The following is a 15,758-nucleotide window of genomic DNA, read 5'->3' on the forward strand; positions in this document are numbered from 1 at the left end:
TGGCTTCTGAGATGTGTAATCTGAGTATTCTGAGCATGATTTGTATTCTGGAATAATTCATCGTGTATGTTGTTCTGATTCTGGAATCTGTGCGTTGGGGGTGCACTTACAGTGCACACTGGCGGGATGGTTGTGGCGGGGAAATGTGATCCGTTAATCTCCCCCGTGTGTTCTTGCGGTGCAGTCTAACGGACCAGGGCGTTCCGTTGCTGTGTTCCGCTAGGTCTTTTAGTATTCTGATCCAGTGTCTGTTTTGAGGTATCTAAACTCTGTTTGATTTCTTTTGATTCTGGAATGTGTATTGAGCATCTTGTTGAGTATTCCACCATGATTCTTGAGTATTTATTCACGATCTTTGGACATTTATCTTGATCTCTTGAGTTAGTATCATTGGCTTATTCCTTGATTATTATCCTGAGTATGCACTGTGTTCATATTGTGAGATGAACACTATTGGTGCGTGATTGTTGTCGGTGAATCTGAGTTGGTATGTCCCCTTATGAGCATTTCTTATCTTGTTGAATATTTGGTAACCTTGGGTATTTAGTTGGTGGAATTACGGTCTATTTGTGGTTTGTATTGGGAGGGTATTGTATGCCTCCGTATTTGGGCCCGTGTGCCTCTGTGATTGGGAATTGGTTACCTCTATGATAACGTGCTTGTGTGCCTCTGTGATAATGGGCTTGTGTGCCTCTGTGATGATGTGCTCGTATGCCTCTGTAGTTGGGCTTATTGCCTCCATGTTGTGATATGGATATGGTGGTGGGTCTTATGGTTATTATTGTGATTTGGGGATGGTGGTTTGATGCTTATCTTTGGTATAATAGTTTGATTGGTTTCCTTGTGGTCATTTGGTTGAGGTTGTACCTCATTTAGTATCTATTATTCCTTGATATGTCGGTTTGGTTGGTTCCTTTGTGATTATTCTGTGGAAGTTGTGATTCAGTTGGTATCTTGGTTATAGACTTCTTGTCTTGGATATTCGTATTGGATGTTGGTTTCGTTAGAAGAGTCTTTGTGACTTATTCAGCTTATTGTTGTTGAGTCTCTGATTTAAATAAAGAACAGTTCGTTGGTGCGTATATTCTATACGTATGTGTAAACCTATTTACAAACTTCCCCTCTTACAAATGAATCCAACACTTAGCATTCCCGTAACTCTTTCTCTTCAACCTCTTAGATGCCAACACACCAATTCGATTCCCATTCGTCATCCTTGAGAGACACGACACTCGGGGAGTCTTGACTCTTCGTTTTACCACCTTCCTCCCACTAAATCTGCATCCTTCAAAATGGTGCCGTTGCCGGGGATGGCAAACGGTTTCGAATAGTGTTGACATCTTAGAAGTAGAATTTTAAGAGTCCTTGAATTGCTTTCTTTTTGTTTATTTTATTTTCTTATTTTTGTTATTTGCTTGAAGAAGTGAGCTTACATTGTCTTGAACATCTTGTGCTCACTTGCAACTACTTTTAGTTGCAAAATTATTTGTTGTTGGCTCACTAGTACAAAAAAAGCCATACGCTACACCTGTAAAAGTGTTTTCGCTACACCTATACAGGTGTAGCCTGATGTATAAAGTGGTGTAGTGAATTTGTGGGTTAAGTATATCGTTCTCAAGGGATTGGGTTTTATGGCATGTACTTGTATAGCAATTAAATTCTTAGGCATTAAGATGAATAAATTTAACAAGAATCCAAGCAATCATATATGAGTTGATATGTAACAAGCTATAACAGGTTCATCAAGAATTAAAAGCAATATTACAATTGGTATAAACTCTGATAATTAAAGATAGGACTCGAATTAAGGAGAATTATCTTATAGATACAATAACAAGATTTGGGGAAAACAATTAATTTAAGAGTTCAATGAATTGCACAAAAGAATCTTTAATCTAAATTTCATTTTCATGAACTAAAGATAAAGACTAGAACAAGGATTTGCTCCACTTCCGTGACATATCAATTCCTAGTTCTTAAGGACATAAGCAATTTAAAACCACAATGTTCTTTACTTTCGTAAATTAAATTGGGTGCATGCAAAGAGTAGCTTGATTTCAACATATAACTTCCATTATAAAGTGAAATCATCCAAAGGCAAGTTAACAAATGTTACGTACCATTTACCAACAAGATTTCAATTAAATATATGCATACTTCAATAAACTCTTAAATTAAAGCCTTCCCCTTTATGAAATATTCATGAACTCAGCATCAATAAAGATAATTCTACCCTAATTCAAGTCCTTAATGCAACTACTCACAATTCATAATGGAATACAACAAACTAACAATATTTAGATTCATAAGCATGATAAATAAATTGTAAAGAGATAAAGGGAACAAGAAAACTTATGGATTGAAGACCAAACTCTTGGAGTTTCCTCCTACACTCTTGCTTGAAGAAAAACACAACACTAAAACTAAAATATGAAAGCTAGAATGAGAGGAGATAGAAGGAATTGGTGAGGAATGGTCTCTTCAAGTTTGAGAGTTACAAGGCTTTATATAGGCATCAAAAGGGAGCAAAGATGGACAATTACATATGCAATGACCTCACATTCCATCTGAATTTCGAAATGGGGAATTACATATGCCATGACCTCACATAACATAATGAGAAAGAAGATGGAAAATTTCGCAAGCAATGACATCACTGCACGCAGCCTCATCTTCCGGGCTGTTTTTCTCCATTTTCTGTTCGGAATTATGAGTTTTGTATTTATGGTAAAGTTGTAGCCCTTGAAGTCTTCTTTTTAACGGTGCAAAGATCACTTAATTTGGATATTCCTACTCTGAGATATGGTCAAAATACCAAACAGTGGACAATTTGTGCGAAAATATCAGATTTTAGACACTTGTTCCACTTTTGCTTTGGTTTATCCATATGATCAATCACCATTCAAAATATCACTCTTTGATTCCATTATTGCCTGATCTTTAATGATGAAAATGGACCAAATCTTCTTTGCTTTTGTCCTCCACTTTAATTCATCATCATTCATCTTCTCATTTTTGTTCTTGTCCCTTCATGATCCTCCTTGTCTTCATGATATCCCTGATATCTCCTACTAGCAATTAAACACATTAGGATGACTTATTAAAGATGAAAATTACAAATTATACTTAGGATTTCTCTAAATCATCCCATTAAATGCAATACGGCCTAATTTTCTTTACTTTATTCCAAATAAGATGATAGTTGCAAACATTAATCAAAGTAAAGAAAATCAAGGCTATAATGATCACAATTTATACAATCTAGTGGACAAATAAGGTTAAATATGGGGATTAAATATGATCAAATATGCACTTATCATAGCCAATGGTATAGTCGCTGAAAGGGTAGGCTTTACGCGGCACCCGTAACGGGTGCCGCGTAAAGCATTTAATTTTCTTTTTTTTTAATTAAATACTTTCCGCGGCACCTGCTCCGCGACAGGTGCCGCGGAAAGTATTAAAATAATATTATATTTTGGACTTTCCGCGGCACCTGCAGCGGAAAGTATTTTTAAAAAAAATATAATATGACTTTCCGCTACACCTGCTAGAGCGGGTGTAGCGAAAAGTATTTTTTAAATATATATATATATATATTTATACTCTCTCTTAATATAATTTCTCTCTAATAACAATAAAATTTATACATTAATTGTCTAATTCTTTTCTCACTTAAGTTAAGGTAGAAGGTAAATAATCATTTACATAGAATTTGTCCCCAATAAATGTAGGAGATTTTGAATGTAGAGGCTGAGTTGCAAGTCATAAAAAATACTGTTAGAAACACAACCAATTTCTGATCATAATATTTAGGAAAAATAATAATGTCTTGAAAACATACTTTACTCTCCAACATATACTATAACGTGACTAAAAAGAAATACTAAAAGCTTTCAGAACAGACTCACAATCTTGGCTTTCTCTTCATCAATTTTAGCTGCAGCTAGTTCTTTGTTTTGTTCAGCCATTCCCTGAGTCAATTTCTTTATGGTGGCCCTAGCTAGGTCTTCAACACACTTTAATTTAACAAAGAGTTCCTGTGCATATAGACAGTATAATAAAGGGTGATTGCCACAGGTTATAACAAAGCTATCTGAATTATGAACCTCTACTATCAGCCTATCACAATATTAACATCATATTATCTCCCTCCAAAACATTTAGAGTTGTTCCAACAATGTCATGCAAAATATTTACTTTTCATTAATTGCTTACTTTTCATTAATTGCTTCATTGATATTGTTAGTGTATTTTGTCTTGTTTTTTCCTAAGTCTTGTATGTCAGTAGTAGTTACCTTGAGCAGGCCAAGCATTTACTCTTGTGTCTCATTTGAATGACTAAATATGTTGTGGCCTTGTGTAATCTCAATTCTGAAGCTTAATAATAGAAATTCCACTACTTCTCAACAGAGATGATTATGTGACTATGGTTTTCTCATTCTGTTTCTGATAGGATTGCACATAAAAATTTAACAGAACAGTAGCTTACCAAGAAAACATGTGGACTGAATAAATCCAGTGCTCAATTTTGATCCACGTTCCATTTCAACAGCGAAACCAATGTTGTCATTCTTTTTTGGGGCAAAAAACTCACTACCATCCTCAGACTCATTGTCAGAATCCAAACAAATCAACTTACTAGTTCCTGGCACAGAACAAAAACATAAAGTAAATGAAGACATAATTGGTCAAATGAAATACATTGCATAAGGAATATATTCAAATGAGTTTTAATTTGTAAAATATTCCAGCACATAGCCTATGGATTCACTGTTAGTTTGGAAAAGAAAAAAATGCATTAAAAATAATGAACAAGAAATATCTCTTGCACTTGCATTTAATGGAGAGGTGATACTTAAGAAGCCAAACTGTGTTTCTTCCTGGTAATTTATGAATATTATAAAATAATTTCACCATTAATGTAGATATTGCATATGAAAAAAAAAATGCCTTTCACCTGTAATGAGAGTGACAGTTTCCTTAAATTTGTTATGTTAACTATATTTGAGCTTACACCAGATCATGGTCACTCTCTAATTTTATATGGTTCATACTATCTTTGATTTTGTATCTCTCTTCTCCCAATTTGAATTGTTTTGTTCCCTCAAAATTTTTAATGCATAATTCAGAGAAAAACATGGTTAGTCTTATACTTTTGGTGCCACATTTATACCAATTTCCTATCCAGACAGTATTATTGACACCAAAGGAAAATAAAGATACATCAAAACTTGAACCAAAACAAATGAATGCAATATCAAAATATTGAGATAATGAAAATAGCAACAAATTCAGTTGGTCCAAATTTAGACACTAACCACACTCACCTGAACATTTATGATTGTTCACAATTGAGGAAGCTAGGTCTTGTGAACCCTCAATGCCCTTGGTGGATTTAGCCATTGGAAAATCGAATCTTGATTTCTCAGATATGGGTGTCTCCTCAACCACAGATGGTCCTAAATAGTCATAACAAGTGAATACTTTGGTTATCAGTACTTCTTAAACAACAACAAGGTTACATAACATAGAAAGAGCAAACAACAATTTTTAAAGACCAGATGAGAAGCATCAGCAATTATTGATCGCATTGAGTAAACATAAGACCACAGATTATGATCAGGATAATAGTAATTAATAAATTATCAATCCAATTTACTTTTAGGCTTAAAATAAGCTAAAAGTGGTGTATTTTCCAAAGATTTGATAGTTACTTGGCCAGCCCTTTGAGGGCAACATTGTCTCTATCAAAGTCTGCATACATGGAGTGGTACGCCCATAAGAGGCGCTGTATTCAACACTACCAAATCAAACACTACAATTCAACTTACTTCAATTCCTTAGAGTGGGACAACTAATTAATTTAACTCTCACTCTTACATTTGAAAACCGTGGGTACACTTACAATCAAGTTATAATCCCTCGGTTATCTCCATCTGCTATATAGAGCACCTGATACAAGATCTTCTACCTCCAAGTTTTTACACATCTTCGCACAGAAATAAAGATATAAATTATATCAGTAACTTTAATGTTAGCTTAACAGATTCATATACACAGTACAGATTAATACCAGCTAAGAAACTAATATATACAGTGGCTGTTACATTTCAACTCAATCAAATTAATATCTAGGAGAAAAAGAGTGAAACTAGGATGTATAATTTCTGCAAGTTACCTGCTTAATTAATCACAAGCTAGACAATAGCATCAAGTATAACTTCTCACTTCATAATGTCAAGAACAATTGACAATATGGGTAAACATATTATGACATAGATACCTTACTTACTATGCATATAATAGAAATAAACCAGAAAATGGCCCTAAGACTCTAAGAACACAATTAGACATAATATATAAGCCTCACCTACTGTAAAGTATATCATGGCAATATGTGTTCTTTCTTAATCCCAAATTTCTTATTCCAAAGGGTTTCCTGTCAAAGAAGAAACAGACAGACACATTGGCATCAAATGTAGTATTATTGAAGGTTGCAGCTCAGCTCAGCCTAGACACTTTTATTATACCTAGCACAAATGTAAAGACAAAGTTAAATTATGTAATCTCAGTAGTATATACTTTTTGTTTGTTTTTTCTTTATTCATGATTTTTTATGCCTAACTTAATCAATACTATACCTCTGTTATCTTTGAATGAAGAAAACTTAAAGAAATCAAAATGCCTTGGCCCTCTTGTCTGGCCACCTCAAAACAAAAGGTGTCGTATTCATGCTTGCAAAAGCATTCACTTTTAACTTGGAATGACCATCAATCCTACATACTCTCCGGCAGCTAAGGAGCTGAAAATAGAAAACGCTTTTATCTTGGAATAGTACTAACAAATTGAATCATTTTTAGGAAATTATATTTCTCTTCCATCATTATCTTATGGAAATTTATTAATAAATAAATAAATAACTTGAGCAGGAAGGGAATTTGTAGAATGCAAAGTATTGTGAAAAGCAAAACATTGCAATTGTATGCAAAAGCAAAAGGATTGTGGAGGGGAATTTGTAGCTTGAGTAAGGCTTGCAATGTACTAAAAATCAGAACCAGTAAAAGCACAAAGCATCAGAAACACTTGAACTATCCAACATTTGTGAATATCTCATTAAAAGCAGTGTATAAAGTTTCATATCAGGCAATTGCGGTGGAACTTGATAAAATAAAAATTATTGTAGCTTTTGGCTAGCACAATGAGTCAAACAAGTGAAAATCTACCTAGGAAAGGATTCATTTCGTTGAACATTAAAAGATCTATCTGCACATTTATCATTTCAAAGGTAAATACCAAAAACACACAGGGCATGTGATTCAAACTCTTTTTTTTCTCATTTCAAAAACAAAAAACCACAGTTGGAGAAGCAGCCCACGCATAAATTAAATATACTAAACAAATAAAGTAAAATTCGAAATAAAAAAATAAATTTGAAATAAATAAATATAAAATAGAAAAAAGGATTTACCTGCTTGTGGGATCGGCGAAGGCTTGCGGTGGGGGCGACGGAGGCTTGCGGTGGCGTGTGCGGTCGGCGGAGGGGTGGAGGCGTGCGGTAATGGAAGTCGGCGGAAGCTTGCGGTTTGGCGCGGCGGTGGTTTCGGCGGTAATGGTCGGCAGAGGCTTGCGGCCGTTCTATGGTTTCAGATCTGCTTGGCGGCCGTTCTATGGTGCCGGTGGGCTGCTGCCGTTGGAGTGCGACTGTATACGGAGTGCCGGAGGCGTGAAGGAGGAAGGCCGAATGGGAGATTGAAGACAAAAATGTTTATGAAGGTCGCATCATCAACTGAGATGCTCCAGAACTCTTTTAGGAACTAATGGCGGCCGTTCTTATCGATCGACTTTTTGCGTAAGGTTTGTGAAGGAATAAGCTCCTCAGATCTGTTTTATTTGCGCAAAAATGGGTAAAAGTGGGTCGACTTTAAGCGGCACCCACATTTGCGGGTGCCGCGGAAAGTAAATTATTATTTAAATAACTTACTTTTCGCGGCACCTAATCCTTACCGGTGCCGCGAATTGTAAATTATTAAAATAATAATTTTTTTTTGCGGCACCCGCTCCTTACAGGTGCTGCGAAAAGTAGTATCTTTTATTTATTTTTGAGAATACACTACACCTTTTTTAACATGTGTAGTGTAAAATTATCCTTATATGATCAAATTTGTAGTAGTGGCTAAAGCTATTGTGCAGGAAATTCTCTTTAATCAAACCACTTGAAGCTTGCCAATAAGTGCTAAAATGAATCCCCATGGTTACCCACACCATGGAGGACAATCCTATGCAAATCCTCAACCCCAACCATATCACCATTACCCCCATTCCACTTATACTTACCCTCCACCAATATACCACTACCCACATCCATACCATTACCCAATTCCACCAACATATCATTTACCACCTCCATATCACTATCCAATCCATACACCGAATCATCACCTACGACCTTATGAAACACCACCTCCACAATTCCAAGAAACTTACCCTTCACAATCACCAAATTCACAAGAAATTAACTCATTAAGCTCTAAAGACATATCTCAAAACATAGAGAGTAAGCTTGTGCAAATGATGCAACAACTTGATCCAAGCTATACTCCCGAGTCATATTCATTCCCTACTTTCCACCTAAACACCTACTACCCACCTCCATCACAAAACCACAAAGAAAACAATACTACATATTCCTTTGAAACACTACCCTCTTGCCCATATAATACCCATATAAATCCTTGCGATTATATCCCACCGGCCACCGATGAAATTGAAATTCTAAAGGCAAAAATTGACGAATTCACAAGGATGGCCAAGGAGGATACGGCTAAACTAAAAGCCGAAATCAAGAGCGAACTAAAGGACTATCTCGCTACCCTCCGGAAAGATGGACTTCCATTAGAAGAAGTTGAAACGAAGATGTTGTCCATGATGGAAGAGCTCATGAAAATGAATGAGTCCCGAGTTAACTCCACCGTTTGTAACACCCCGTATTTTCCTACTACTATTTTAAAAATAAATGAGGGGTTATTTTCTTATTAAGTAATTATTTAAATAATTATAAGTATAATTATTTCCTATGGGCTTGGGATAATGTATTTTTATATAACCTATTATTATGTTGAAAATTAAATGTCCATAGCCCAATATCTCTATAGATATATATATTTCATATTATATAAATTGTTATAGAGCCCAATGGGAGGTATGTATATTTTAGCCTTAAACCAAAGTTGACCCAACTTCTAAATGGATCCAAACCTAAAATAGAAGTTATCCTACTATTTATAGATTTGTGTACGTGAAATGCTAGCTTCTCTTCTTCTGGAAATGAAACCATTAGCCCTCCTCCTAGAAAGCATAGCAGCCGAAGTCATCACCTCACCTCTGTCTCTCATCTCCCTCGTCTCTCTCAGCTAAGCAACGACAATGGCGAACTCCGGCTAACCATGTGAGTGATGATGGTTCCTCAGCAGCAGCGAGCCTGGCAGTGGCAACTCCTCTTCACGGCAGCAGCAACGTGGTTAGACTTCCCCTTCCGGGGATGAGTTACGTCGACGAAGCAGTAGCGGCGGAGCTCGGTGCGGCAGTTCACCAGCAATGGCTCCAGCGACCGTGACCTTCCGTTCCAGGCTTCATCTCCACCTCTCGTGTCTCTCTCGATCGACGCCAATGGAAGCAGCAGCTGATCGACGCCGAGCGGTGGTGACGTCTCGCAACTGCAACGATTTCCGACGAAGCTTCCACGGTGGCAATGGTGTCGGTAGTGGTTGACGGCAGTCCAACAATGGTTCCCCCCCCCCCTATCTTCCGGCGACGCACGGTAGAACAGAGCAGTGGCGATCGTCCTCGTTCCTCCCCTCGGTCTTGGCGGCGACGGCGTGACCGTGATACTCCCCCGGAACGTCTTCTTTCGTCGAAGGAAGCAGCAGCGGTGGAAGTGAGCGGCCTCCCCTTCTCCGCACGATGAGCGAGCAGTGTAGCAGCAGCAGCTCTCCGTTATGGTGACCGGGAGTTCGCGTGAAGGGAGATGGCTAGATGGTCGCATGTCATAACAGCAAGGACGAAGTGGCTTGGTGGTATGGTAGTTGTGCTTTGGGCTAGAGGGCATAGGTTTGACTCCTGGACTAAGCATCATGATTAAGGTAATATTATGGTTTATTATTGAGCTTATAGTTTTAGTGTTAGTTATAGAATTATAGCTTACGTATAGATTAGTATTTGAAGCCCCTAAATAGGATTAGGAATATCAATATCCTTGTTTTTGGTGGTAGTTAGTGACCCTATTAGAGTGCATTAATTCTCAGGTTTATGAATTGTGGGCTTGCGTTGAGACAAGCTTAAGTTTGGTGTTGCTTGGATTAAATAAGCTTCAAGAGGTAACCATCATGTCCACTAAAACCTATTTTTACACTCTCAATCTATGATATTATTTGGTGTGTTGGAATCCTGATGATTTCCTTGCTGTTAGCCTATTTGTTATAGTCTGTGAAGTCATTTTGATGGGTTATGAACTTGTGTTCTTGATCCTTTGCTTATTGATGTTTATGGACATTTATTGGTATGGATTCCTTGTTTATTTGGCTTCTGCGAGTTGTAATCTGAGCAATATAATCCTATTTTGTATTCTGATCTAAACATTTGCGTATTCTATCTAAGTTTGTGATCTAAGGTTTGGGTTTGCCCTTGCGGAGTACCCCAGCGGTATAATGTGTCCCGCTGGAGTCTTCCGTAAGTGGCTCACGGTGAGGGTTGGCGGAAGAGGGAGTTCCGCTGAGGAGGTCCGCTCCCTCCTTGCGGAGGAGAGTGGCGGAGGGCGGGGTTCCGCTGGGTTGTTCCGTCAGGCTGCTGGGAGTTCTGCTCTAGTGAGCTATTCTGTGATCTATTTGTTTGGTTGTTTCCCCTTCTGTTATGAACTTTGTTGGGGTATTTTGTTGGGTATTTTACAATATCTTTGGAGTATTTATTCCTACCTCTTGGTCCATCTTCTGAATCTCTTGCTTTGTTGAATCCTTGATTATATTATCTGGGAGTTGGGTTGTGTTCATATCTGAGATGAACACTCTGAGTGGTTGTTCTTGGGCTGAGGTTGAGGTTGGATATGGTTGGTGGATCTTTGAGTATTTTTGTGTATTCTTGAGGCTTTAATTGCCATTTGTGCATATGGGCACTATTTGCCATTTGTGTATATGGGCACTATTTGCCATTTGTGTATATCGACACTTGCCACTTTGGTAGTTGAGGAATAATTGCCTCTATGTATTCGGGCACGAATTGCCTCCGTGTATATTTTGGGCACGAATTGCCTTTGTGTATTTGGGCACCATTGCCTTTATTATTCGGGTATTATTTACCTCCGTGAACTGAGTTTGGATTTGATGATTGGTATGAGGATTGGTGTTGGTTGGAGGGTAAGGGTTAGTACTTATCCTTAGGTTGAGGTCTATTTGGTCTCTCTACTTGATTCTTGAGTTATCTCGTATCTCGTTGTTGTTGGTTATTCTTGGATATATTCTTGTTGATCGTTCCTTATGAGTATTCTGTTGAATTCTTGATTCTGTTGATATCTTGCTATCTTGTGAAATCCAATCGAATATTGGTATTGTTGAGAAGTCTTGGTTTATCCTTTATTCAGCGTATTGTTGTTGGGTATCCGATTTCAAGTATTGAACAGTTCGTTGGTGTATATATTCTATATGGGTGTGTAAACCTATTTACAACTTATTATATATCTATATTTCCTTGCGGGTGTGAGTGGTGGTTGTTTAGCAGTCTTTTGCTAATGGTTTCTTGTATGTTTTCCAGGTATGCAATAAGTCTAAGCGAGAGCGCGCTAGAGCTTATCTATATGAGGCAACTTAGACATAGTTTTGTTGTTTTAGACTCGTGTTTTGGGCCTGTGTGCCAATGATGAGACTATATGTACTCTTGTTTAGATTTCAGATGTTTTAGAAATGTTTGAGGATTTATTATCTATGCAGTTCAGTTCTTTTGGTTAGCCTGTGCATCTAGGCCGTGCTTTTCTTACCTAGATGTGGCATGATACCCCTTTAGGTTTTTAATCGCTTCCGCTATGTATGTTTGATAGTTGAGATAGGCAGCTTTTGCGTTAAAGTTTAGCTATCTCGGCTTGTGAAAAGTTGGGGTGTCACACCGTCGTAGATAACATCTCCACTTTGGACGCCCATCCAAGGATTGTACAAGAGGTCGAAAACGCGCAAAATGCTAATGAAGAGGAGAGTTTTAAAGGAATAGATGATTGTTACGCCCCGGTGCTTGAAGAAGTTCCAATCTTCGAATTGGAAAATCAAAAGGAGGTAGAGATGGAAAGTGAGGATGAGAACGTCGAAGTAGTATGGGAAGAAGAAGAGCCGAAATATGGTAAAATTCCTAATCTTCTTTGTGCTAATATTCTTGAAAATCCTTGTGCTCTTTTTGAAAACACCCTTGTGGATGACTCTCTTCGCCTTAATACTTCCATCATATGTGATTATGACTGCTTTAAATTTCGGGAGGATGATTCCATGGAAAATTTTAATGCATTGATTAATGCTTGTAAGGATTCTATCTTGTTTGCTAATGATTATGATTGCTTTAACTTCTCGGAAGATGAATCCTTTGCTTTGGGTGAGAATGAGATGGTGAGTGAAGAGGATGATGCTTCATTCTATTCATGTGAGAGTGTGAGTGATTTCTCTAATCAAATAGAGTGGGGTGATGAAGAAAAGGAGTGTGAGGAAAAGATGGTGGGAAATAATAGGTCCTTCATGATCAATCTTATGGAAAAAGATGAGTGGAGAGAGTTGACCACACTCGAAATTGAGGAAAGGTGTGAGGAGATATGGTTTGAAAGAGATGAGAAAATCTTTAGGGGGGGAAGAGAGGAAAAAGAAAAGGAAGTAGACACCATCCTAGAGGAGTTAAGGAGGGTGTTTAATGCTAAATATTTTCCAATCATGCATGTTGTTCTTTCTTTACTTATGTGGGTGTTCAAGGATGTTTCCCACCTTGGGACATTCCTTGAAGCTAAGGTACACGGGACGCTTGGTCGGGTCCCAAAATCTGTGTGCCTTGAAGGATAGGCCACTTTACGTCTGGCCAGGAGACGTAAAACCATGGCGCACTTGGGAGGCAGTCCCAATGTTATCTTACTTTTCTTTAAAGCTTTTCCTTATTTTCTGTGGTGTGTTTTTCTTAGCTTTATTTCAATAATGTTTTTATAACCTAGGTTGAGCTAACAAGTACAGATTATACACCCAAGAGTTATAAGTTGCTCGCAATCGATCGACAAACATCATCACTAGCAAAGGAAGGAAGGGAAACCAAGGTAAGCTTTGCACAGCATGGTTTCCACGCCACCACCACGCGTGTGGCTAGGCGTGGAAAACTTCCAGAGAGCTGCCACGCCGCTCACACGCGTGTGACCAGGCGTGGGAATAAACCAGAGAGCTCCCACGCCTACCACCACGCATGGTAGCGTGCGTGGACGGGCACTAGATTTTTCGTGGACTTTTCGCGCGAAGTGGTTTAAAACCCTTTCCTTGCTTCATTTCTTCCCCACCACGAGCAAGAACTCTCCCAAGCTGAAAATATACACTTTCTAAGCATTTCCTTCCAAGTCTCTCAACTTTCTTAAGGATCTTAAGTCATTTCCAAGGTAAGAACATACTCTTCTTTGCTATTTACTTGTTCAATGAAGAACTTGTTCTATTTTGAAGAATATCTCCATGGGTTTTTCTTCTATGACATTTTTCTTGAGATACATTGTTATGGGATGACTTGATAGACTTGTATTAAGCTTACATTGCTTCTATACACTAGAAATTCCATGTTTTAACATCTCTTTGTGACTAGATCTTGAAATTGCTTGATTTGGGTATTCTGTTGTCATGATGAGATCCTTGTTGATATAGTGAGCATGGTGGGCAAAGTTTGCAACTTTCTTACTCTATAGGCACTACATTGCTATATTCTACTAGTTAGTTGGTCCAATTTTAACTTTCATGATGCTTCCATTTTTCAACCTTGAACTAGTCTAGAGGAAGAAGATGAAGTTGACCATATGTTGACCTTTTGACTATGAAATGAGTATGGAATAGATTGAGTTAGTTCTTGCATGTATAGGATAGAATTGATGATGGATATCAAAATGATGGTTGCATGCAATGAATTCTTGTGATCTTTTCTTTAGATATGTGCAATATTGTTCATAATCAATGTTTAAATTGGCAAATGTTTTTCCTTGTGTTGCTTTGATTGCCCATGTTATAGGGAAGATGTCTTCGCCACATGACCTTGCACAACAAATTGCTCAAAGGCTCCAAAGAGGGAAAGCCCCGGCAGAAGAAAACAGTGCGAGGAATGCTAACACTCGCTATATTGAAGTACCCACCGGAACACAAATTTTACTAATGACAACAACCATGCTAGGTCGGTACAGGCAGTTGTTGAATTTCCCTATTGTGCAATGGAGATATGTAGACTTGACAGTATTGGAGGATTATGAGTACAAATATGGACTGGAGAGGTTGATTGCAGAGCCATATTGGGACAATTTGTTGAGCTGGAGACATGATACTTTTATCCCTCTAGTACATGAGTTTATTGCGAGCTTGAATGTTGACGGAGTGGCTGGAGATCTCTACAGCCCTACCATTAAGTTTAGACTCTTCAACCAGGACTATAACATATCAGCCAACCATTTGGGTGTTCTCCTAGGATTTTATGATGAGGAAGACCAGTCGAAGCATTGGTACCGGAGATTAAGGCATGACTTTGGAGACAGGGACATTCCGAGAAAATATTGGTCGATGATCGCAAGACAAGGAGTCGAATGGGAAGGGTCAAGGGTAAGAGTCTCCCAAATTATAAGAGAGGACTTAAAGGTCTTATGGAAGGTGATTACTCATTCATGGGAAGGAAGGCCTGAGACATATGACCGAGTCTCAAAGGCGGAGCTGTTCATGCTATGGAGTATGGACACAGGGAACTCAGTGAATATGAGCTCGATTTGTAGGAACTTGCTTGTTGCACAACAACAAGAATCAGCTAGGGCAATCTTTGTAGGCCCCTTGGTGACGAGGCTATGCGTCTCTTTAGGTCATCAAATGAAAATGCATTGGTTTGAACATCGGCTTCTAGGAGCGCACATAGTTCCTTTATCTCCCAAAGACGTCGCAAAACTTCACTTGAGACAACTAGCGCGAACGAGGGTAGATGAGGAGATGGCGGAAGATCATGCTGACACGCCTATGACATCCCCAGGATTCACACCTTCTCCGATATCATTCAATTCCCCGTCTCTCCCGAAAATGTATTCGCCTTTGGATTCTTCAATGTATTCTCCACCACCAAGAGAGCCCGGACCGTCTGTACCTCCACCACAACCTGAAGAGCAAAACACCAACTCCTCTAGCTTCAACATTCCGAGCTGGTTCACCCCAGTCACTGATTGGAGATCCCTCCAAAATTTCCAATACCAATTGCAGCTGGAGCAAATGCAGAAGCTGGACGAGATTTCAAGAGAGATCAAGGAAATCAAGAGAGCATGAAGGAAGAAAGTGTTGGTCCCAAGGGGATGGGGTACAAGTCTAGAGGGGGGGGGGTGAATAGACTTGTATAAGATTTTGCAAATCTTTTCAACCTCTCGTGTGTATTGAACTTAGGATGTTTAGGTTCGATACCTCACGAGGTGAAGACAAAGTTTTATGCGCAGCGGAAATGTTATCCCCTTTTAGTTAGCACGAGTTTGAGTTAGTTCGAGA

At 38.5% G+C, this 15,758-nt stretch overlaps 1 protein-coding gene across 10 annotated transcripts; it reads right to left on the reverse strand.

The window, feature by feature from the left end:
• Positions 1–2,334: 2,334 nt before the first annotated feature.
• LOC116024010 lies at positions 2,335–7,854 on the reverse strand. Of its 10 annotated transcripts, none has more exons than XR_004099478.1 (8): positions 7,469–7,854; positions 6,642–6,802; positions 6,371–6,439; positions 5,906–5,989; positions 5,328–5,459; positions 4,490–4,645; positions 3,909–4,037; positions 2,335–3,068 (listed from the first exon to the last, which is right to left on the reverse strand). XR_004099478.1 is itself a non-coding variant. In XM_031264896.1 (6 exons), the coding sequence occupies exons 3-6, from the start codon at positions 6,387–6,389 to the stop codon at positions 3,010–3,012; spliced, it is 366 nt and encodes a 121-aa protein (XP_031120756.1). In that variant the 5' UTR covers positions 6,390–6,439; positions 6,642–6,802; positions 7,469–7,854; the 3' UTR covers positions 2,335–3,009. The 10 variants fall into 10 exon arrangements, 5 of the variants coding, with proteins under 5 accessions (XP_031120756.1, XP_031120759.1, XP_031120757.1 ...); XR_004099479.1 differs by having other exon boundaries at positions 2,335–3,071; XR_004099480.1 differs by lacking the exon at positions 6,642–6,802.
• Between the last annotated feature and the right edge of the window lie 7,904 nt (positions 7,855–15,758).

The sequence above is a fragment of the Ipomoea triloba genome, chromosome 7, assembly GCF_003576645.1.
Source record: "Ipomoea triloba cultivar NCNSP0323 chromosome 7, ASM357664v1".
Taxonomy (NCBI): domain Eukaryota; kingdom Viridiplantae; phylum Streptophyta; class Magnoliopsida; order Solanales; family Convolvulaceae; genus Ipomoea; species Ipomoea triloba.

What these genes read in the sequence shown, in the direction of transcription:
- LOC116024010 (XM_031264897.1), bottom strand. An exon ending in GAACAATCATAAATGTTCAG is followed by an intron (nt 4,646 to 5,327) that starts GTGAGTGTGGTT and finishes GTTCTGTGCCAG; the next exon opens with GAACTAGTAAGTTGATTTGT. An exon ending in TCAGTCCACATGTTTTCTTG is followed by an intron (nt 3,069 to 4,489) that starts GTAAGCTACTGT and finishes AATTGCTAGTAG; the next exon opens with GAGATATCAGGGATATCATG.